Source organism: Phoenix dactylifera, chromosome 16 (assembly GCF_051530095.1).
Source record: "Phoenix dactylifera cultivar Ajwa chromosome 16, Ajwa_hap1_PhDact_Kaust_v1.1, whole genome shotgun sequence".
NCBI lineage: Eukaryota > Viridiplantae > Streptophyta > Magnoliopsida > Arecales > Arecaceae > Phoenix > Phoenix dactylifera.
Genome location: NC_143205.1, coordinates 17,300,818 through 17,324,841, shown reverse-complemented (window position 1 = coordinate 17,324,841; position 24,024 = coordinate 17,300,818). Strand labels below are relative to the sequence as shown.

Here is a 24,024-nt window from a genome sequence, read left to right as displayed (position 1 = left end):
GAGACGCGGGGGGGGGGGGGGGGGGGGGAGATGAGCGTGCGGCAACGACCACCGCGTAACGGTCAGATGGGGGTGGATGCTTTACGATTCGCGAGGATAAGTTGATGACTTGGTGCGCTTCGTCAGATGCATCGCCACCGCCTAAACACGGATCTCAGAGTAGAAGTGCGGGGCCTGCGGTTGAGATTTCGCTTTCTGGGGGGGAATCGACGTTGGAGAAACGGTGGCGATCTCGACAACGACATGTCGCGCCGGACGGAGGGATCCTAGGTTCCGGACTCCCGCATGGAAATATCGCTATGCGAGAGAGCAAATCCGTCGTCGAAGTCCACGCGTCGTGGATCCGCTTCCTGGTCGTGGGACCCACATGGCAGGTCACGCGATCCGCAAAGCTTCATGGCTCTCGAGACTGATGATATCACGAGCGTCAATACAGCATCAGATGGCGGTCCTTTTGTTTTCTTTGCGAAATACAGGGATCAAATGGTCAGGCAACTCTGGAAATTGAAACACCCGGACGGGAAGGGGTGGCGGGGCCATTCAATTTGTGGGGCTCAACGGCTATGTTTATCCACTCTTGGCGTGATGGCTATGGCACGGAAAAAATGAGACAAACGGGGGGAAAAATCGCAAGATGCGGTGGTGACAAGTTAATAAGGTCCACTTCTGAGCACGTGTAAGATTTGAATTATATTTTTAATTCCCCTTCCATGTGTCATGATAGAAGAATCCGTTGCGCCACGTCAACCGTTACATAATTAGGTGCAATGAACTAATTTTTTTTGAAGTAGTGGTCAAATAAGTGCCTTCCACTCGTGCAAGTAGCTTTAACATGCGGTAGGGGAGCGAGACCCAACAATCTTGTGAGTTGTAATGTCCTTGCACACAATGATGATTCATGAGGATATTAAGACGTTTAGTTTATAATTAATTTGCAACATGTTGGCAAAATCATGGATTTATATATATGTCCTCATATACTATGGTGAGTCATGATATATTGAAATTGACAGGATTAACGTGAGGATGCAATTTCAAACCCAGTAAAAGGTGATATGATTTGGATGCCACGAACTAGTTTTTCAAGCTTGAGCGAAATGAAATGTGCATAAGATCCTTTTTACGCCTTGATAGTTGCATCTACATGCATATAAATTTACAATTTTACAAGGAAAAAAAAAAGCTAATGTTGCTATCATGTTGCAAAATTTTGAAGCAATACAGGAAAAAAAAAGTGATTCTACGTCCGGCAACAATAGCGACAAAGAAAGAAAAAAAGTGACATAAAGCATTAAGGTAAGAAAAGCTCTGCATTAGAAGATTCTTTGATTAAATTATTTATTGTAGCATATCAGTAATTCTTCAGCTAGATGGCTGTCCCGTCTCTCTCTCCCTCTCTCTGAGCAAAAGCGCCGAATGTGTTGAATCTTTAGGCGATGTGAAAGCTCTGCTGTTGTTAATGGACTTGTAAAAATCTCTTCTACAGCATCACAAGAAGATAACAACTAGTATATGCGCATATACCGAGAGGATTTTCGTATCATTCATGGATATGTACGAATATATGTTTAGCTCTATATTAATTATATGCTAAAAATTTTGGATGCTTATACGGTATTAAAAAAATTAAATAATATTTTCTACTTGATCTTTTTGAATGAAGCCCAGATTGTTATATGAAAAGTAAAAGAAGTATTGAAACATTTTGACCATGAGCAAAAAGCAAATATAAGTTAGTGAGACAAAAACCATTGCTCAGTAGCATATAAAATGGATTCCGCCGCGACTGGAATGGGACGCAAACCATTCTAATCCATTCAAGAATCGCAAGATAACCATCTCCCATTCCGGTTCAAGGAATTCTTCTTCTTGAAAAGATGTAAAAATAATAAAGAAGTTACATGTGATTTTATAAAGCTTACAGGTCCAAAACAGAGTATTGCTTAAGCTTCATTCAAAACTTGGTTTTAGAGAATTGCAAATGTACAGGTCCAAACACTCACACATGATTTTCTTTGAAGGGCATATGTTTGTAACTTGTGAGAGAGCTAGGGGCCTGTGCGATATAACGAGAGGAAATGCTCATGCTGACCTTATAGAATGAATATATTATAATAGAGAAAGTTCACCTTGGCTGTAAGCCTTAAAGCTTTCCATACAGAGCAAGATCTTGTGCGAAGCTTTATGTGGGGTTTTTTTTAGCATGCACGGCGTGGCAGAAGCATCCATGTATGACGTGCGATATTGCTAGCTCCTTGGTCAATGGGCGAGAGAGGAAGTTAGAACATGCACATAGGCGGAGATGGATCTTGGAAGCCTGTTTTCCAACTAGTCCATAAGCTAATTACTAAGTCTTAGTTTCACCCAAGCTTCATCTTGGTCATGCATAAATCACCCAGATTCGAATCCATAAATAGTGACAATTGTCCTATAAAACTCGCTTTCGCTGCAGCTCTAATGGATTCGTTAATCAAGCCACTGCTTATGAGTCGTTGTCTCATTTTTTAACAGATATGCGGTCAGAGATCATATTCTCCTCTCACTGCATGGGAGCTTACAGTTTTATACTCTATTTCGCTCTCCAATGGGGGGTTATTTTCATCTTTTCCTCATGGTATTACTTCGTTATCAATTATCTAAAAGTATTTAGCCTTGCAATATGGTCCTTGCAGGTTCACATATGATTCCACACGCCCTATACTCTTTAGGCTATAGCGTAAGCGTGGCTCTTTTATTTTTGTAGTAAAAACAACATTTCATATAGTTCTCACATGACTACAGCCAAACAAATCAATAGAAAGAAAATGATACAAGGAAGAAGGGATATCAGCCCTCGTCCAAATAAACTTACCAGAGTGCCGAGCCACGAAGGAGACAACTCAATCTGCAGCTCTGTTTGTCTTCTGAAACATGTGAGATGCCTGGAAGTACTCTATCTCCCTGACCAGTCTCCGGGTCTCACCAATCAATGGGTGGCCATCCCCATAGCGATCTACACCCCATATCCAGTCAATCACCATGGAGGAATCTCCCTTTAGGTGTATCCTATCAGCTCTAAGTACTCTTTTCGCATAAGAAATGTCCTTCTAGGCTGCCTATAAGCGTGACTCTTTCGGCTACCGGACCATGCATTGAGCTGTCCGCTCCTGTTGGGTTTAAAAGAAATTCTTCCATGATAAGGACAACTGTCGATGAGATACTAAAGAATGAGGAGGTGAAGCCATGTAAGTTGTTGACAGGATCCTAGCGTTTGGGATGAAAATGCACCAAGTGATTTGTCCAAGCTGTCCAATTCATATACGGGCCATTTTATGGTTGCGTGGGGTTGGAGGAAATTGGGTCAAATTCAGCCTAGCCTGGGTTGGGCTACGAGTGGAAACGCATTATAATTGGATCAGGCTCAGGTTAGGTTGGATTGCTCAAGCCTGCATCCTGAACTCAATGATCAATCCAGTTTTAATTCAAGTTGGTATTTGTCCACCAAAGCCCCATCCCATTTGATAAATCTTTATACTTCATCCAAGTGATTTCTTTTCAGAAAAATGGAGGGGGAACCCACCACACATTTCCAAACCAAGCATGCAGCCTTATTCTTGGATAGCATGATCATTCTTTGTGACTAATGGCAAGATAAAGTGTTGATCAGGCATGGAGTCACCATGGGCCACTTGCATTGACAAGATGTGACACTGAAGTAGCCTATTTGGACCCATGCATTCTTTCTGGGCAATTAATTGATCTTCTCTGTTTGAAAGGAAAAAAAAAATGCAAGGTTGACTAGTGGGTACTCCTCAGAGAGAGCTAACTACTAATAAGATAAGGAATGCTAGATTCTGGTCGGGCTTTACCCTTCCTTTTTTGGAAAAAAAAGAGCAGGAAAAAAATTTATATTCGCTTTTCTTGAAGGATGACAAACTTTATCTGAGTTAGATGTGCAGCCGGTACCGGGCGGAGAACATCCAAGTTGAACTCTTGATGCGGATAGGAAATATAGTTAGTCACTTAGAAGACATGTCCACATATTTACTTTGCAAAATTTTTGTAACAATTATTTTCTTGAGCTGATCATTTAACCAAAAATTTGATGAATCAATAAAGTAAATCATGAAACCCAATCTAATCTTTAACTTGATCCAAATACAGATTAAGCTTGAGCCATATAAAATCCAATCTAACCCAACCTGGTTGGAGCTGGCTATATGGTGCAAAAAAATTGGAGGTTTACATAGCCTATATGGTATTTTAAGTTTCAAAAAAAATTAAAAAATTCTTTAAAGTTTATGCTTATTATATTTATACTCAATAGTTTGTAAAACCTACATTTATACCCAATTAAATTAATGATGTTAGTAAATCCGTTTACTTTACATGAAAAGTTAAAATTGCCTCCGAATGAGGAAGAGGATATATGCATTTTTTTAGGTCCTGAGGTGGCGATTATATTATGTGAGGCTATTTTGGTCATTTTAAAAAAATTTCCAATGTGGCATTTAGGTTTTTTTAAAATTAATAATATGATTAACATTCCATTATGTTATGGGTTAAAGTATTAAATTAAAATAAATCTTAGAAGGATGAGCATAGATTTTTCATACTATTATAATTTATTCCTAATTTCTAATCTCTGAGAAGTTATTGTAATTTACTTTTAAATTCTTTTATATTGAATAAAAAAATAAAATAGTCATAAGCCACCTCAAATTTCATCAAAAAAAATAAATGAGAAGAAAAATGAAAAAACAAACTCTAAAAACAGCGGTCCAAACAAATCAAGATGACCAATTCTCCAATGGAAAAGGCATCTTACTCGCCAAGTTCCAGAAAAAACAACTAAGAAATGTGAGGCCACACAGAGATGGTTCCCATGAAATCACCCCCTACATGCATTTATAGAATAAAAAAACAAAATACAGAAATATAAGACAAATTGCAGCAGATTATGCACATGAACAAACAATCTTGGCACATGAAATGAAGACCATAGTCAATGGAGGTGGCACAAAAACTGCACTCACAGGAGGCATGGCTTGTTCTTAGTTTGAAGGTATCGTAACTACTCAAGCTGTAGCCACTGTAGTTCAGGAAGGCATGAAACTCATTGGAGCCCATGAGAACTTTGTGTTATATATGATCCTTTGATCTATTTTTATATTTTGCTGTGAGTATCATCCCTAAGATTTAGGTGGTCAGGCTCCTCTCCATATGCTTAAATATGGTCTTAAAAAATTTGGAGGAGTTTGGCAAGGTCATATCCATGCATCGCTTGCTCAAGAGGTCCCATCTCAGTGGCCAAAATAAGCTTGACAGTTGAAATCTGCCTTTGTACCTTAATTAATGAGTGTCCAAGTGGCCATTCCCAAAAAGGCCCTTTGATTATTAGGAATCTTAAAGGAAGTAGCGAACGAGAAGAGGGCATAGTCATGAGTCATGACAGGCACAGCAATCCGCACAATTCAGCTGCAATGATTGAGAATTAGGAAAAAAAATCAGAAAATTAGTCAAACATTTGGATAACAAAGAATTAAGAGAAGATAAGAATATATATATAAATATTTTTTAAGCATAGGAGAGGTGAAAAAAATGATAACATAAATCATCATCGCTAGCAACTGAATATGGCATCACGAAATTGTAACGCCCAAAAATTTCTTAAATTAGACGTAATAATTCCTAAATAAATTGTAAAATATATGATTGTTCAAAAATAATTGAATAATTCTAAATCAATTTGCTTTTGGAGAATAGTCAGGAGGATTATTTGGTCCAGAGAATAATCAAGAATAGACCTGGAATTTTCCGACTAATTTGAAGAATATTGTAACAGTGGAATACAACAAAGCTTATGGTGCACTCAAAGTATATCAACAACGGCGACTTATCAAACCTAATAAAGCTAATTACAAAGATATAAATGCATCTGATGATGAGTAAACAAGCATCAATCTTTTGACATTTCAATATTTAGAAACCCTAATACTAAAAGAAAAATAAGGATGAAGACTAAATTATTATATTTTAATTGCCTGCAGGCAAAGGAAATCATAAATGGAAGAATCGAAAATAATCATGAATTCCATGCATGATTCTTTGCATATCTTGTTCCAGTAGCATCGACATGCGACACGTGGACTCTATGCATGTTCCTTGTAGTAAGACTACACTCGACCTAGTTAATTCAGCTCTTGTTTGAAGGAGAGAAACAAGAGTAGAGTGCCAATAGAGATAGAGATGCATTTATCAAATAAGTGATCGCAGCCATCGTGTTTCCTCTTATTGGGATCATAACTATTTATATTTCCTCCTATGTGCATCAGATTGGTCCAATGCTAATCTCTGGCAAACATAGCTTGGGCCCAGCACTAGATGATAGCTTGGAGCCACCTGTGATGCGTGCCAAATGGATAGAAGACTGGAAATCCATTAGCTCACATGAATCAATTTCTTAATGCAGATTGCATCAATTAGGGCAACCCTGTTCACACAACACTACCAGATTGTGATTCAGTAGCTTGATAGGCTCAGAAATGGTCAAATTTTCAATTCAAACGCCGGAACTTGGAGCAATAATACTTGATATGAAAAGTTGCACCAATTCAGGACAGTCCAGCTTGACAAGAAGCCCTCTTTTTCCCATGCCTTCTTTGCCATCCAAATAAATCCTCTTGCTGGTTTCAGCTTGCTTGTAGCAATTAAATATCGCAAAGCTTTCGTAACCGGTTTGAATTCTGACCATAAGAGAAGACCAGATACGTGAATGAGACAAAACATGAGCCCGGCCGAGCATATTGCCCACAGATTAATCGCCAGAGAGAAGTACGACACCCTCCATTTCTTTTCTAAAGTTTGAACGGCACTGTGGAATTGAGCACGAACATTAAATACTAAGCCACGTTTTATTTGATCTTTCGCCAGGTGGAGGGTTGGTGGGAGTTGAGGTAAAGATAGGCATTATATATAATTTATTCTTCCAGTATTGTTTACTCAAAAGCTTTGTCCTACCACCAAATTATTTAAACCTACAACATAAAACATGGTTGTTTCCAACGCTCATCACTTGCTTGTTCTTTTCAACACACACATCACACACACACACACAAAAAAAAAAAAGCTCATTTGTTTGTATGTAGTGGTTTGAGTTGTGATTAATCCTTTAGCATGGGGCAGGGGAGAGTTAGTTTGGAGCATGCGTGATGCATGAAAGCTAACACTTTCCACCACCAAGTTTTGTACATGGCTCAAGCTGATGCTAATTGTGTTTCCTTTCCAAGATTATATTTGTACAAAGAAAAACAGAATAAAAAAGACAAGCTGAAGAACAAAAGAAAGAAGGAGAAAACGGAATAGGGGAAACAATTAAAGATGGGAGAGAATAGAGATAGAGGATGTGTGTCTTCAGCATTTGGAACACTTTCCCCACATTCCTTCTGGATCTGGGTTTGCACATCTCAGAGCTCCATTCTTAAGCATGCTACAGCAGTTTTAAGAACCACATTCACAGGAACAAGCTTCCCAACAAAGATCCATAGCCATTCTTTTTTCTCACAACGATTCATAGCCAGGGGCGGCTCAACCCTTAGGCAACTGAGGCAGTCGCCTAAGGCCCCAGCCCAAAGAAGGCCCACCGTAGAAAATGCCTCAAAGATAAAATGAAAAAAAGGCCCCTTGTGAATTCGCCTTAGGCCGGCCCACTGTAGATAAGGCCTCAAAGACAAAATGGCCTTAGGCCCCCAAATACATTGGGCCGCTCCTGTTCATAGCCATCCACCTCCCTCTCACACTATCGTCAAGCCATACACTTTGATTGTGGTAAAGTTTATACCTGCATGCGATATGCCGTACCGGCTTAAATCGTACGGTATAGAGTATATATTTATATCTAAATTTCTTATTTTTTTATCCTTTTTCTGTTGGGATCAGAGGAAGGTTTCCTCTCCTCCGAATCCCCTCCCTTTAACAACTTTTATAGTATGTTATTCCCCCAAAACCCCCTTTGGGGGATGTTTCTATAATTAAAAATAGGATATCACTGAATCTTTGAGTACCGATTCAGTACCGGTACTCGATACCGGTGACATACCGAGTGCCAAAAAAAGTCCATACCAAGATGGCGAACTTCGCTTGCATAGGTTGTTTGGAGGAATGTTCCTTTATATTTTTTTTAGGTATCCCCTCATGCACTATCGCATTTTTTCCTCTTTAATGAAAAGTTCTCGCAACAAAAAGAATTTAGTCTGTGAAACAAAGAATAGAATATGAAATCTATAAAGAAAGAATTACCAACTTCGTTATTATTAATTCTACAGGTCCAAGACTTACCATGATTACTTTTTTGAAAGACTCCTTGTAGAATATTTCTTTGTATCAATCTCATGACATTGGATTTTACGAAGTGGAGATAATAGAAACAAATTAAAAAACATCCCCATTTGGTGGTATCCTCCAAGGTTGAATTCACTTTGCAAAGACCTAGCTTGCCTGCTGAATAAAGAATCCGTCTAACGGTACCAAAACCTTTTAACTTATTCAATTTCAAGGTATCAAAAACCTTGTGATGAACAAAACGGACTACCAGAGAAATCAATGGCGATTCTGCCTTTCAGGCCCTTGCAATTTCTTCGCCTGACTTCAAATCCACTCTCGTCTGCCAATCAACGAAATACCACTTTGCATGTTTGCATTCAAAAACATGAGTTATTGATACGTCCATTAGGAAATTCTGGAAAGATTGCATGCACTTTGATTACATCTCTATCCCACCTTATGAAAGATTCAAACATGGACAGCAACAAAGTATCAAAGTGAAGGAACGGAAACCTTCATTTCAATTGAAGAGGAACAGGTGGAGCCAAGGTCCTTCTCTTCCAAAGGTTCACCTCCTTCCTAGGATCCACAGCCGCCATTCCACCACCCACTATAATTGGTGCAGAGTGGTAAATGGCCATATCATGCTCCTCATGATCACTCTCTTCGTCGGAGCAAGAACACTTCTCTGGATCCCCGGTAGCTGCCTCCTGCTTTCTCTCCACCTTCCTCCAATCGAAATCACGTAACGTCTCCCGCCCGCTTGTGAACCGCTTCATCTGGCCTAACGATGGCGCTCTACCAACCACTGCCGGCCTCCCCTCGCTGCTCTCCGTGGCATCCATTCTCCGGCCTGGCCTCACCTTGCGTCGAAATATCTCGCGAATGATAAAAGCCGGCTTCCTCTCCTGTACTCGTGGCGGCGAGGACCGCTTCGGGCGGCAAGCTTTCTTGTGCTTGACTTGGCCCATGCATGAGACCCTCGGGGAGGTCGGCTCTACATCCAAACCACCTCCGTTCTTCTCCTTACGTCGAGCTTCCACCGGTACGATCGATATGATCGGGCCTGAGAAGGCCTTGTTATGGAGAGCCTTCGATTTCATAGAATTCTCGCGGCCGGGGCTGAAGGAAGGGAGGCGAGGGATGGAGAAGGAGTTTGCCTTTGAAAGGAAACTGAAGATTTTGGTGGCCTTTGCTCTAGGGGGTTTCTCCATGGAAGCACCAATGAAACGGTTCCTCTCTACGTTAAGGATATATGGATAGAAAGAAGCATATATGGCTTGATAAAAGGATGTTAGGTTATGGAAGAAGAACAAGAAAGAGGTGTAGTTATAAATGATGAGGAGAAAAGTAGGAGAGAGAGAGAGAAAGGATCGAGGTGAGAGGGAAGGGAAGGGGGAAGGTGGGAAGAGAGTGGGATTGGTCAAGGAAGACGGGGTAAAGCTTTAACGCTTGCCCATCATAGTTTAATACTCGTAGAATAGAGGACTTCCAATACCTTGCCGGGAGTGGATTTTGGTTTTTAAAATGGAATTGTGTCCTTCACAGTCAAAAAAATAATATGGAGTTGTGTTCTCTCTGCGTGCAGCTTTCAATGCCGTCGTGCACAGGCTGACAAAATGTGGTAGAATGGTCTTGATATTGAAATGGCAATGACGTCCTCGCCTTATTGTTTTTGCCTCTTCGTGTGTTCAATGGCATGACCTAATTTGGCCTTGTTAGAACATAAACGCGATCAGTTGCTGTCTCCCTGGTGGGAATTGGGATTGTTGGTTTCTGGTCCGGGCCGACTAACTCTTAGATTAGGTGTAATTGATTCTAGGCCTGACATCGTTCTAATCAATCAAGTACCCAATTGATCGCATTTAGGCTTGATTCGGAAAGTTGATATTTAGTTCAGGTCATGTTTAGGACAAGCATTAGGAACCCAAGTTTTAAGCAGGTCAGCTTCAACACAAAGCTATAACCCGAAATGAATCCGGACTACGGACAGCCATCAACACTCCAAAGCATGCACCAACTAATTAATTTCGGCGATTGACGACATCATATTTTATTTTATGGTAGGGAACAGTTTCAACTATGAAGCCAATAATTCCTCATACAACGTCATGGTGATGTCCCCTTTGAACTGCAGCGGGCTCTCTCAAATCCCATTATTTTGACTCATGAGCAGCCAAATCAGCTAAAAATAATCAGGATTCCCGGCTCAAAAGGCAACAAGCAATTGGAAACCAAAAATGAGATTTCACAGTGCAAATTAGAAATGTGATTCATCACTAAAATGCTCTTCTTCTTTTTCTTGCTGCGCCAAGTTGGATTAGAAACGTAGTTCATCAAATAGGTGATCGGCTTCCATCTAGTACATGTGAGGCAGCATCACCCTGCGAGAAGGAATAAGCTGATTTCATGTCAATCTCGACCCAATCCGACCACAAGCATACGCCAGTCCCATTCCCATTTGCCATTGAAAGTCTGAAACCACAGCCCGATGATTTTTTTTTTTTTCCTGACAGGCATTCGAAAATAGATAAAATAGCAAATAAACGTCTCAATAACAAATGAACGGGTAAAACAATTTATGACCACCATAAAACAGCTGTATTTTCAGAAATGAAGTTAAAGCTTCTCCAAACTGTTGCCTTCCAGACAATCCCGTTAAGGATGCCGTGCACAACAGACGGTATACATTTCCGCAATGACCGTTCTCAAATTTGATTTCACAAAGTTCATCAGAACTTATTTCACTGACAAGTAGAAAGCCATTCCAACCTATAAAAAGCCTTCAGACATAATAATGTGACACCTCTCCAAATCTTCAGCAAGCTGCTATACTCGGAAGGTGTTTCCAGGCATCCTCATCGCCACCACTGCGAGGAGAACATATGATCTTCCCTATACGATATAAATCATCCTTGGGAACAATACATTGTCCCGCACAACCAGGGTGTGCTGGGAAAACACAACAGATTGATTTGCTGTTACAAATATACGCACCAGTTACCAGTTCAATGTCCACATATGAGTTTGCTCAACGGATTGCTTTGCTGTTAGAGGTTACAGATAACAAGAACCAACCCAAGTACAAGGGAGTCTCATCCTGAGGGCAGTCTCCGTTATAATCTTAAGATGTCTTAGCTGTCACATTCTGATAGCCCAGATGCATTTACATAAGATTTGTATTATACCATTACTTCCAATTCAGTGCTAGTTTGACAAAGCCACTTCACCGAGTGCTCTCCTCATCCTTGTTGCTCATTTGCGGGGTGTATTGACTAGTGGAAGATGGAGAGTAACCTGGTGCAGTTGGTGAATAGCCCGCACTTGGACTGATGATAGAAAAGATGATCAAACGGTTAATTTCTAAATCTTAATGGTAACATCACTGTCTGATGAACAAAGCAAGTATAGTTACCTATACTGTGGAGAACTTGGACTGTAATCTGGGCCCGGACCAGAATTGTATGGACTGAAAGGAAAAACAGATAAAAAAAATGTTATAATTATATTTATATATCATAAACAAAGACATGAGTATACAATAATACAAAAGCCCACTTGCTTTTTTCAAAAAAAAGGGTACCCTGATTTGATGCAATACATATTAATAATACATTTATCTTAAGTTGCAGCATCCTGCAAATATTTATCATTTAAAATTTAATGATGTAAAATAGCATAACAATTGAATATCTAATCATGTGCCACCGTCTGAGCCTCCTCCACCAATAACGGCCACTTTGTTGTGTTTGATATCTTCAATTGATGATATATAATTCGTCTTAAGATTCCTAGCAAAATTTTAGCAACTAACAGCGACAACAACCAAATCCCCCTCCTACCACAGGTTTCAATAAGTGGAAAAAAAGATACAAAATTTTAATAATATATCTACCTAAAATTGATACAAGAAGCACAGATACTTCATATTGCATGCTGTATCCACATCAAATATCCATACATAACAAGTATACTATTTTCCAAAATTTCACAAACGGCATTGGATATTTTCCAGATGTCTGAGATACATCTCCAAATCTCTATAGATAAGGAAGGGCTTTTTTCTTTTATTTCTGGAAGACAGTTGACCCCTTTCTTGTTTTACTGATGAATGGTTAATTTTAGATATTTTGATAATGATATAATTATAGTCTACTGATTGTCTATGGAATTAAATTATGACCACATGATGCACTTTATGGATATTGGATGCCAATGCTATTCTATAGAAAATGGACTATGATTTTGATAATTTACTATGCTATACAGATGCATATAAAAAGTATATATTTACTCATTTCCATGCCCCACCTGCACCGTCTCTTATTTTTTCAAAACTTCTTGCATTGGCATATCCATACTGTTCTACCTGTAACCTGCATCAGTATCCTTGCTTCATACAGACTAACACCTCATGCAAAATTTCCCAAAGAAATGGGAAGAGGCGTGTCCCTACAATCTCACATGCCTTTGTGTCATACTAATTTAACCAATGAATAGATAAAGAGGCAAGGTTCTCTCCAAAACATTGATTTCATCATGGTTTAATTGCAAGCATCATACCATCAACCATAAAATAAGATTTATGAATTCATCAATTGTGTCTGATAATCCATTAGTTATCATTTCGAGAATCTGTGCCATCATCTGACCCTGAACTTGGAGATTTTATTTCTCATATATGTTACTTGTAGCCTGATAAGTTTGTCTGAATTACCAATTAAATGAACATAACTTGCACCAAATAAAAAGCATCAATACACATTTACATGATGGAGGCAGAACCCACAAATAAGAAATACAGGTATTGTTAGATGAAATCAAATTAATAGAATTGTAGTGTACCTGGTGGGACTGTATGTTGGACTTGGAGGGGAATATGATGGAGACGTAGGTGAATATGATGGTGAAGTTGGGCTACAATAAAACAACAAAAGTGTCAAGGATATAGCTTATAATAAAAGAATAAAACATGCACGCAATTAATGCAACCGATATCAAGCTTATGATAGTAGACTCGTGTAAACATCAAGTCATACATATCCCAGCCATCAAAATTCCAATGTTCAATATTAAGCAAAAATAGAAGCATGCCTATGATTACCTGTAATTTGGAGATGACTGGCTGTAAGGACTGGATGGTGACAGCCTTGGACTGCTTGGAGAATATGCAAGCGAAGGGCTGTACTTTGCTGAAGGAGGATTATAACTTGGAGAAGTAGGGCTATAGCTTGGGGAGGTGGGACTATAACTCGGGGAAGTTGGGCTGTAGCCAGGAGAAGTGGGGCTATAAGCAGGTGATGTAGGGCTGTATGAAGGAGAAGTTGGACTATATGATGGTGATGTGGGGCTGTAGGAAGGTGATGTTGGACTATATGATGGTGAGGTTGGGCTGTATGCAGGAGATGTTGGGCTATAGGCCGGAGAAGTGGGACTGTAGACTGGAGATGTGGGGCTGTAACTAGGTGAAGTAGGACTGTAACTGGGGGAAGTGGGGCTGTAGCTAGGAGAAGTAGGACTGTAAGTGGGAGATGTAGGGCTATAGCTCGGGGATGTGGGGCTGTAACTGGGAGAAGTAGGAGAGTAGGATGGACTTGTTGGAGAATAAGCAGGACTAGTAGGACTATATCCAGGAGAGCTGGGGCTATATGTTGGGGATGTGGGACTATAACCTGGTGATGTAGGACTGTATCCTGGAGAAGTCGGGCTATAACCCGGAGAAGTTGGACTGTATCCTGGAGAAGATGGGCTGTAGCCAGGAGACGATGGGCTGTAGCCAGGTGAAGAACTGGGAGAAAAGGCCATCCCACCAACATAAGGAGAAAATTGAGCATCTGTAATTGGCGAAGAGCGAACATTCGGGCTCAGCAAATAACTAGGTGACATCATCCCTTCATGATATGGCGTCCCTGAGATGGGCGATCGTGAAGGCGTCATTCCGAAATCCAAACCCTCCATGTAACTAGGAAGCTGAAGTTCAATTGCCTGTTGCAACATCTGATCATTCAAATACAATGCACAGTCTCCTGTACCAATCGGTGCAAGCTGACCAAGCATAATGTTCTCAGTAACACCCCTAAGGTAGTCTGTTTCAGCATATACAGCTGCATCAAGAAGTATGTCAACAGTCTCCTCAAATGAACATCTCATCATCGGACCAGTATCGTTACGATTGATGCCGTGCCGGGTGATGGCCATTAAGTGACCTCTATAGGTCATTGTATCACAAAGAATAGCCAAATGCCGGTAGTTCACATAAGATCCATCAAAAGATATAACTACACGCAACTCATCCAAAAGAGAGCGTCGAACAGCCTCAATTCCAAGAACTTCAATCACTTCGATCAAGTGGTTACTTGTTGTCCTAGTGGCATCAACGTCTTCATGACACATAACAGCCAACAGATTGACACCTTCTGTGTCAAGCATCCACTCCACATCTGCTTTGAACCCTTCATTGTCATCAAATCTGTTGACTTTTCCTGATTTGATAAAAACCTTATTTATATCAGGAATGCCTCGAAGAGCCATTTCTGTCAACATGTTACTTTCAATCTTTTTGAGGAAAACGTCATCTTCAGCAGATTCATCTTGCAATTCCCCCTTGGGAGCTTCGTCATTCATGATGCGGATCCGAAGTATGAGTTTGTCAGCATTATCATCATTGAAGATGCATGTTAGATCATCGGCAAACTCATGATTAATCTTCTCTGCAATGTCTGCCATGCTCAGCTTCTTATCAACCATCATCTCACGATTTAGTTCAATACGAAGCAGCCAAGGAGAAATCTTTTCTGGGGCAATATCTTCATCCGGCATTTCATAATACGACTTGACAAATTCAACATCTTCTTCAATAATAGTGCTCATAGGGTCAGGATCATACCATATCTCAGTTGCATGCGTTACACTTCGCAATGTAGTGTACTCCAAAGCACACTGAACATTCTTGGCCAGTTCTTTCTTTTTGTTGACTTCAGGCTTCAAGTAAACAGACAGTGAAGGAGTTTTGATTTTCTTGGCAACATTAATAATTTCCCTCAACCTGGGAACACCAAGAGTAACATTCTTTGCACTAACACCAGCATAGTGGAAAGTATTAAGGGTCATCTGAGTAGCTGGTTCACCGATGGATTGGGCAGCTATGCAACCAATCATCTCACCTGGTGCTACCAGTGACTGGAGGAAACGGGACTCTATTTCACCAATAACCCACTCAAATGCTTCGCGAGTGAGCCTGTACTCTTTCAACACCCGCTTGCTGGCAAATGTGCTACGAAGTAAGATATTGAAAAACAAAGTTGCATTTTTCTGAGCTTCCATGCTAAGAAAATCATCACCAGGGACAACTTTCAGCCTTTCTTGAAGCTTATCAATAGCTTCTACAATCTCCATTGGATGCATATCTGATGGCCTTCTCAAATCAATCTTAAATGTCTTTTGTGCATTCCAGATTAGTCTCTTGAGGTTAACAGGCAAAGGCCATGTGTTATCACCAGTAGTCGCAATTTCTGTACCAAGCTGGTAACGGTCTGCTTCTAATTTCTGAACCTCAGCATCAAACACATTTCTGAACTCACGGATGGTTTTCAGATCCTCAACATGCTCCGGTAACATGTAGCTAGGATTCCAATTGTCATCATCAATCTCATACTTAAAACCCTTGTCAAACTCTGACTTTTTCATCTTCAAGGAATCCAACTTCTGTGATTCAATCCAGACAGCATCCATACCATCCTCCCCATATAGGAACTGTATAACATCCCCGAGAGAATTTCTAACAGTACCATCATATTTGACCATAATGTCCTCCATAGCCTTCACAAGGCGCCGCTGAATATATCCAGTCTCAGAAGTTTTCACAGCAGTATCAATTAAACCTTCCCTACCACCCATAGCGTGGAAGAAGAATTCCTGCGGTGTTAACCCACGAAGGTAGGAGTTCTCCACAAAACCACGACTTTCAGGTCCATAGTCATCTTTCGTGAAGTGAGGTAATGTTCGATCAATGAACCCATAAGGAATCCGTTTGCCCTCAACATTCTGCTGTCCCACACAAGCAGTCATCTGAGAAATGTTAATAAAACTACCCTTTGATCCTGCGGTAACCATTGCCTTCAGATTGTTACTCTCAGATAAGCTCTTCTGAGCACTACTCCCTGCATCATCACGAGCCTTATTCAACACCTGCAAAGCAAAGTGCCTTTTGAGTAAGTGTACATGAGATCTGAAACTAAGTTAACAGCTAAAGTTGCCAAACAGAATACTAGTCACACCTGGTTTACTCTGTTCTCAAATGATTCCATCATAGTTCTGCCAGGCTCGGCTTCCAACTGCTTTTCTTGTGCCAGCTTGATAAGTTCTTTAACATCATTTTTAGCTTTTGATATTGTTTCATTAATTTTCTCCATAGTTGCTGCATCTGCGATTGTATCCCCAATTCCAATACTAAAACCATTCTGCAAAAGCCAATAGTTTACGAGCCACTGTGTATGGCCCAAAAACTTACGAGCTGCATCTGGACCGACCTCTTCCCTGCATACAAAAATGAACATTTCAGCAAAAATGAAAAAAGATGAACCGCAAATATTATAGTCAAAACTGCTTTCTCCATGAGTACCAGATCACATGGATAAGACTTCCAGTAGATGTTCCAAGAGTTCTTTTGCACAGGGTGCCCGACAGAAGCTCCCCTTTCTCTATACGAACTAAAGTATCCCCTGGAGTGATAAATCCTGTTTCTGCTTCGGAGTGCCAAGCTGAAGTCCTAATAAGATTTATTTGCTTTGGAATGATAAGGTTGAACACCTGTTTTCCGGTCCATAGAGGCCTGGGTTTCAAAATGGCTGGAGCAGGTATCTTCCCATCAAAATCTTCCCACCACATTAGAATGTTCATAAAAACATCCTGCAATGGTAAAAGGCAAGGTAAGATCATTCATTAAGATAACAAGAATTACAGTAATGATAATTTATGAGCTAAAGCATAACAAAAGACAATCAAAAGCAAGCAATCACCTTTTCTATAAATGTATCTCTTTTAGTAATCTTGCGACATCCTAGAAGCGTATCCTGGACAATGCCCATGACAGGCCGATTAGATTGAGGTGAGACAATACATTTAGGTACCATCATCAGTTCCAATACTTCTGCTCTAGTCTCAAATGATTGGGGAACATGCATGTTCATCTCATCACCATCAAAATCAGCATTGTATGGAGAAGTCACAGATAAGTTTAAGCGAAAAGTCGAGTATGGCATGATTTTAATTCGGTGACCCATGATGGACATTTTATGAAGACTAGGCTGCCGATTGAAAAGAACATAATCCCCATCCATCAAGTGTCGCTCCACCTACCAACAAGAGAGCACATATTAAGCCATAAATGTACAAAAAGGAGAACATGGTAAGAAACCTAAAGAAAATCAACCTTGTATCCAAGCTCCAGATGGTGATCACTACTTTTCTTCAAGTAGCGAAGATCAAGCCTCTGGCCGTCTTCCCTTATAATGTATTTTGCACCAGTCTTACCAGGGGGAGGATGAGGCCCATATTCTACAAGTTCCTTCAGTCTAAATTTTACCGAATAAACTTTAATAAAAGATCCAACATATTATATAAAGAGAATAAACAAATGCTTGGTAGCACACCAAGAAAACACTATAAGTTATTACCTTTCAATGTTATATGGAGTCACAGTTTCTGGGTATGTTAGATTCAGAGCTATGCTCCAAGGTACTCCCAGTTCATCAATGTTTATTGTTGGGTCAGGAGTGATGACCGTTCGGGCTGAAAAATCAACACGCTTTCCCATCAAGTTACCTCTAATTCGACCTTCTTTAGCCTTAAGTCTACTGCATATAGATTTGATGGGTCGTCCAGATCGCTGTGTAGCCTGCACATAGGAAGAGATGAGTTGGAAAAAATTAATCAATGAGAACTAAACGGAAAGTACCATGTGCCGTCACATACCCTTGGCTGACCAGGAAGGTCGTTATCAAAATATGTTGCAATGTGGAATTGCAATAATTGGGCAAACTCTGTGATGATGTGAGCTGGAGCTCCATTCCTCTCTTGCCGCCTCAAGTTCTCATTATGTCTGATTATCATAGCCAGTTGATGAGTCAGATCATCCTGTACATAAACAAAGATGCAATGCGTTAGAACACATGATCATAATACAAGCCATATTTGAACAAGTCCAGCTAAATGAGGCAACAGTATCACATGATGCTTCAACTGAGAACAAACTCACCTCACTCCTAGAAGAGGTATCCATCATCACAGAAGGTCTTACTGGAGGTGGGGGAATTGGAAGAACTTGTAATATCATCCAATCTGGACGGGCATATTTAGGGTCCAAACCCAATAACAGACAGTCCTCATCACTTATCCTCTTGAGAACGCTAAGAACCTGAAAAATATTCCAGCATTAAGTCATGCATTTATTACAAACAGCAGTTATGTTGATACAAGAGAAAGAGAGGAGAAAAAGGCACTAAAGCTACCCTCTCTGCAGAAAGGACTTGCTTTCTTTCAACAGGTTCAGGAAGCTGTTCTTGGTCATCCGATTTCTTCTTTGGAGCTTTGTATTCTGCAATCATTTTCATACCATCTATGGTAATATTTGGCTGTTGAGCTCCACAACCACCTCGGCTCTTCTTTATTGGTTCTTCTGAATCTTGTTGAGCTTGGACGTCGATATCATCACCACCAGCACATTTCTTCTTGGTTTTGCAAGCATCATAAATTCTTTTCAACCTATGCTTTGGGTTTCTAATTTTCAAAGCTTGTTTGAATCGAGTATCATCCTAAAATAAAGCAGAACTTATGAGACAAGAATATATTTTTGCTAAAAATAAATCAGTAAAATTCCTGCCCGAAAAAGCAAGTATGACGAAATAGGAGGAAAGACTAGAAAGCAAGCATGCACAAAAGCTTATTTACAGTTGGCTATGTTACGAATACGAATGACAAATGCAAGTCCACACATCATGGTGCCCCCATGTCCATGTTAAGGATAATGAAGAAAGACCTTATAAGAATGCTAAAGCAAAGAAGGCTTATTTGTAAACTAGCAGACCCCTAATAATGATGAGATGAAATTAAGATGCATGGTGCAATAGAGTTCAAATCTTAGCAGCTGAAATCTTCTATCTAGGATAATGAATTTGATTTAAAATCTTCCACAAAATCTCAAACCCACACCCACTTCTTAAGCAGTTCCTTTCTGAAAGTGTTTCTAAAATATCTGTGCACCTAATCTCTAAGCACTTCCCTGTTAAAATTGTTTCTACGATATCCGCTCATTGCACCCATTCCCAAGACGCTATTGTTGCTAAATATATGCTTCGCTGAACACACTTTTGCACCCACTCCCGAATCTGGCAATTAAGGTTTAGATGCAGTGCCGACCTTCATAGCAGGAATCTTCTGTTTAGGGTGGAGAACCCACTTCTGGCGCTCCTCAGAAACTCATCACTGCACCAGCTTTCTAAAAGATTTCTTGCTAATGTTTCTTAAGAGACCCTCTTCCCACTGGCCGAACCTGACCCATTTCCAGTAACTAAGGTGTTGACATACACATGCATACATAAACGTAAAAGCGCAGATCAATTCCATTGGGGAAAGTGCAACATACACTGAAGATTGTCTTCACTTGTTACTGAGATCTGATTTAAAAATTGATTTTCCAGATTTTCATTAGCATTTTGACTTGCAGTGCACCATAATCTGATAGGAAAATCCACCCCCTCCCATCCCACTAAAAAGAAGAGGGGGAAAGGGGGCTCCACTGGGCTAGTGAATAAAGTTCACAGACATCACATTAGAGTAAAAGAACTACAGGTTATACACTTTGAAAATAGTTGGCAGTAGAATAACTATTCAGGCCACTGCATATTGTAGCTCTCTGGCCAAATGGAAGCTAACAACCTTTAAATTTGCAAGCAGTCTTCCGATTAAGCAAACAAAACCTTATACTAATGGTGTTGTACCCATCCCAGAGTTCAGTACCCACGTCACACAATCATCAGTCAACTGCTCAATTAAGCATCTTTTTTTACGAGCCATTGCAATGATAACACCTCAACAAGGATTCATTTTTCAAGAAAAAAAGGTTTTAATGCCATTTAACATCATAAAATAGAATTCTGTAATTGCTTCTACTCTCTGACAGACAGGCCATCTTATTCCATTTGCAGCTAGAAATATTTTTATTTATTTCCGTTCTTGTTGATTGTACCAAAGAATCTAGAACAATCTATCCTGAAAAGGAACAATTTGAGGACCAGATTGGAAAAGAGTACCTCATCGGCCAGGATCTTGGAGCAATTGAAGCAGACGCACCGCATGATAGCAAGCACAGTCTTGAGAAATCCAATATGGAACATAGGCTTCGCGAGCTCAAGATGGCCAAAGTGGCCGGGGCACTCGGCCATGTTGGCCATGCAAGTCTCGCACTTCATCTTCCGATCGATGGTCCCGAGCCGGGGGTCGCTTAGCCCCCCGGGCTTCGGCTTCCCCCGCTCCATCGTCTCGCCGTGCTCGATCTGCACCACCGACATTTGCCGCTGCCACCCAAAACCAAAAGAACCACAAAAACCCATCGATCAGAGCACGAATCCAACAGTGGAAGCGCAACTCTAGAGCGGAGTAAAAGGAGAAGAGGGGAAGAGAGATTACGATCTCATCGGGGCTGAGGATGCCGAACTGGACGCAGCGGACCTTGGCGACCTCCGCCGGAGAGTAGGGGAAGCGCATATCCATGGCTGGACCTCAGAGATTCGATCAAGAGCTAGGGTTTCAGATAATTAGGGTTTTGAAATCGGAGATGGAGGGAGTTTGGATCGTCGTATGAGTTTAATTTTCGATTTAGATTGTTGTATTTGTTCGGTTTTTTTTTTGGAATTAGAGAGGGAAACAAACAGAGAGAAAGGGAACGGACGCTCCCCTCTCGAGGCCGAGAAGCCGAGAGACTCCACGGAGAAATGAAGCGAGAAAAGAGGGATAGTGGGCTATTTATAGACGAGAATGCGGGAGCCGCCCTAGGGCACGCTACTAGCGTGCGCCCGGAGGAATGCGGTGAGAGGTTGGGACGGTTAATCTGAACCATCCGATCTAAGTCCGTTCTTCACCGACGGATCCTGTATAAACGGATCTAGATTAACATCATTCCATAGCCTCTTGCTCTGTAATAACAAGATAATCATTGCTATGACCATTATTATTAAAATAATTATTATAAAAATATTTGAGCATGACTTGTGAGTTACATTGTGAGAGGTATTTTGAATGGATTAGTGGCTATAATTTCCGTTTGATAAGGAATTTTATTTATTATTCTCATTAATTTGATAAATATGCTCCCAATTTCATGAGATGCAGCTCTTTTGGTTTTTTAAGCTTGGAGTAAATTTGAGCTTTGTGGAGTATACTTATTTTGGTTGAAAAAAATATAAATGGTGATTATTTGGAATATCGAATGATATGCATTCTCAAGAATCTTATTTTAGAGTGTTTATTAGGAAGGTAAATGGAATATTAAAATTAATGCATGCATGCAAGGATTTAGCACATGCAATCACACATGAAAGTACATCAAAATTAAAGTGTACATATTCTATTTTTTTAAAGCAAATTAAAAAAAAGGGACTAAATAGATTGATAAGATTTTAATAGGTATGTTCCTATCGTCTTTGAGGATCCCGACATAATTAGAATTTCAGTGGTCATCGGGTTGTTAATGGATGGGATCCATGAATAGAGTCAAATGCTTAGGACAAACTCAATAAAGTGGTGGGTGTATGTAGTCCGGCATTAGATGTACATTGGTGAGGTCTTGGATACAGGTAGAGTTAAGCATCCCAAATTAAAAACATTTTAACTGGTCTCTTTGGATAAAAACCTTGAATTATTATGAATGGTATCATAACTGACCTACCGAGACCATATGGCTAAGAGTGATGGTGGCCATTTTGAGACTAACTACAAAGTGATCGCAATGTTTGTGATTTGACTTGATATTAATATAAAGTCTTAAATCCAATGTTCTGGGTCGTTATAAATTATCGAGGTCATTAGAGCTAAATGCACCTATCCTAATTTGATTAGAAACCTAAAATTATCCAAATTTGTAATTGGACCCTTCTCAAATGTTAAGTCTTAAACTTGAGGTCTTGAGTCTTTATAAGTGCTAGGATCACTGGAGATAAATGCACCTGTCCCAATTTGGTTAGAAAGGCTAGAGCTAAATGCATCTAAACCAATTTCACTAGGAAGCTTAAAGTTGTTCGATATGGATTTATTATTGGCCCAATCTAAGTAATTGGACCATTCCTCTTATTTTGAGGCTCTTGAGGTCCTAGGTTGCTAATTGTTAGAGCTAAATGGACCTATCCCAATTTAATTAAAAAGTCCAATGTCATTTGATATGGATCATTATCGATCCAACTAGATTGAGTTGATTTGGGCTATAATATGCTAAGTTTGAAATCGAGTTTGATCTTCCTTGGGCAAAAAGCCGAAATTAATAGCTAGATATTCATGCTTTTCTTATTTCGATGACTATAATCAAAGAATGGACTAATAAAAGTCCACTTACCACTTGTCACAATCTTTTTCCATTTTTCAATTAGATTATTGAAATAGTAATTCTTTTTCTTTCTCTTTCTACCTTTTTTACTGAAATTATATCACAAAGAATTATTCTTACATCGAATCAATAATTATGTGGAGATTGGTGTGCCACTCTCCATGCTTGAAGGATGATTGTCACTTATATCATAATTAGTTTCAATACGAGGCCTTGCTCCTTGCCGGAACCATGCGATCACTACTCAACTATTAAAGATGCCTCCTCTATAGTTTGCAAGAGTATATTATGGATTTCTACTTCCTAAGTCAGAGCATGCTTAGCCTAGAAGTCTTTGTAGGATGATTGCTTTAAAAAAAAGAAAAAGGAAAAGAATTAGCCTATTTAATATAGAAAATCATTCAATGAATGCATGAAGGATTGACACCAATAGAGGAATGAAATTGAGGTCACTATTCATCCTTCTATTAGGAATCCCAAATGAAAAATAAGATTGGAAAATGAATGATATATAATGCAAGAGTTAAGTAGAACGCACGCTTGAAATTAAAATAGAAAATAATTAAAAAAATGACATGCAATGCAAGAATTAATTAGAATGCATCCTTGAAATTAAAATAGAACATAATTAAAAAAGAAAAAAAAAGTTGTGTGAGAAAGAGGGAGAGGGGAAGAAAGAGCAAAACTATGAAGAAGATGGAAGCAACTCCCTTTGCTTGTTATCGCTCTAGCACCTTCCCGTACTCTAGGGAGGACTACTGGGGATCATCTACTCTTCTCGAAACAATGCTTATGTCAGGCCTCTCCATAGCTCACTCATTCATTTAGAAGGAATTTTCTTAATGGAGAAAGTAACGCTTGGAGTGGTAGAGTAGGGGGTTTTTCTAGCATGCATCTTGAAGGGTGGATGAGTTCAAAAATCTATTCAAAATTAGAAAATTTGAAGTTAGGACGACATAGAGTGATTACTCCTACCTAATCTACGCAAAAGAGGTTATGGCAATAAGAATTTGCTATCGAAATCCTCGAATAGCAAGAAGTTGTATTAGAGCAATTAAAAATTAGCCTAGGTTAGTTACTGTTACGGGGGAACTAAGCCGCCATGCTCCACGTGACCGGCACGCGCGCCC

The 24,024-nt window shown here is 39.8% G+C and overlaps 2 protein-coding genes across 2 annotated transcripts; both read right to left on the bottom strand.

Moving 5' to 3' along the window:
• Positions 1-8,671: 8,671 nt before the first annotated feature.
• LOC103718917 (uncharacterized protein At1g76070) lies at positions 8,672-9,658 on the bottom strand. Its single transcript, XM_088712068.1, has 2 exons — positions 8,815-9,658; positions 8,672-8,716 (listed from the first exon to the last, which is right to left on the bottom strand). The coding sequence occupies exon 1, from the start codon at positions 9,513-9,515 to the stop codon at positions 8,817-8,819; it is 699 nt and encodes a 232-aa protein (XP_088568194.1). The 5' UTR covers positions 9,516-9,658; the 3' UTR covers positions 8,672-8,716; positions 8,815-8,816.
• Positions 9,659-10,879: 1,221 nt separating this feature from the next.
• On the bottom strand, positions 10,880-21,373 carry NRPB1 (RNA polymerase II large subunit). Its single transcript, XM_008807929.5, has 14 exons — positions 20,986-21,373; positions 20,610-20,873; positions 18,810-19,112; positions 18,557-18,715; positions 18,274-18,435; positions 17,976-18,196; positions 17,732-17,873; positions 17,319-17,654; positions 16,922-17,208; positions 16,578-16,836; positions 13,406-16,488; positions 13,147-13,218; positions 11,717-11,770; positions 10,880-11,630 (listed from the first exon to the last, which is right to left on the bottom strand). Exons 1-14 carry the CDS (start codon positions 21,067-21,069, stop codon positions 11,528-11,530), a joined length of 5,529 nt encoding a protein of 1,842 aa, XP_008806151.1. The 5' UTR covers positions 21,070-21,373; the 3' UTR covers positions 10,880-11,527.
• Positions 21,374-24,024: the final 2,651 nt, after the last annotated feature.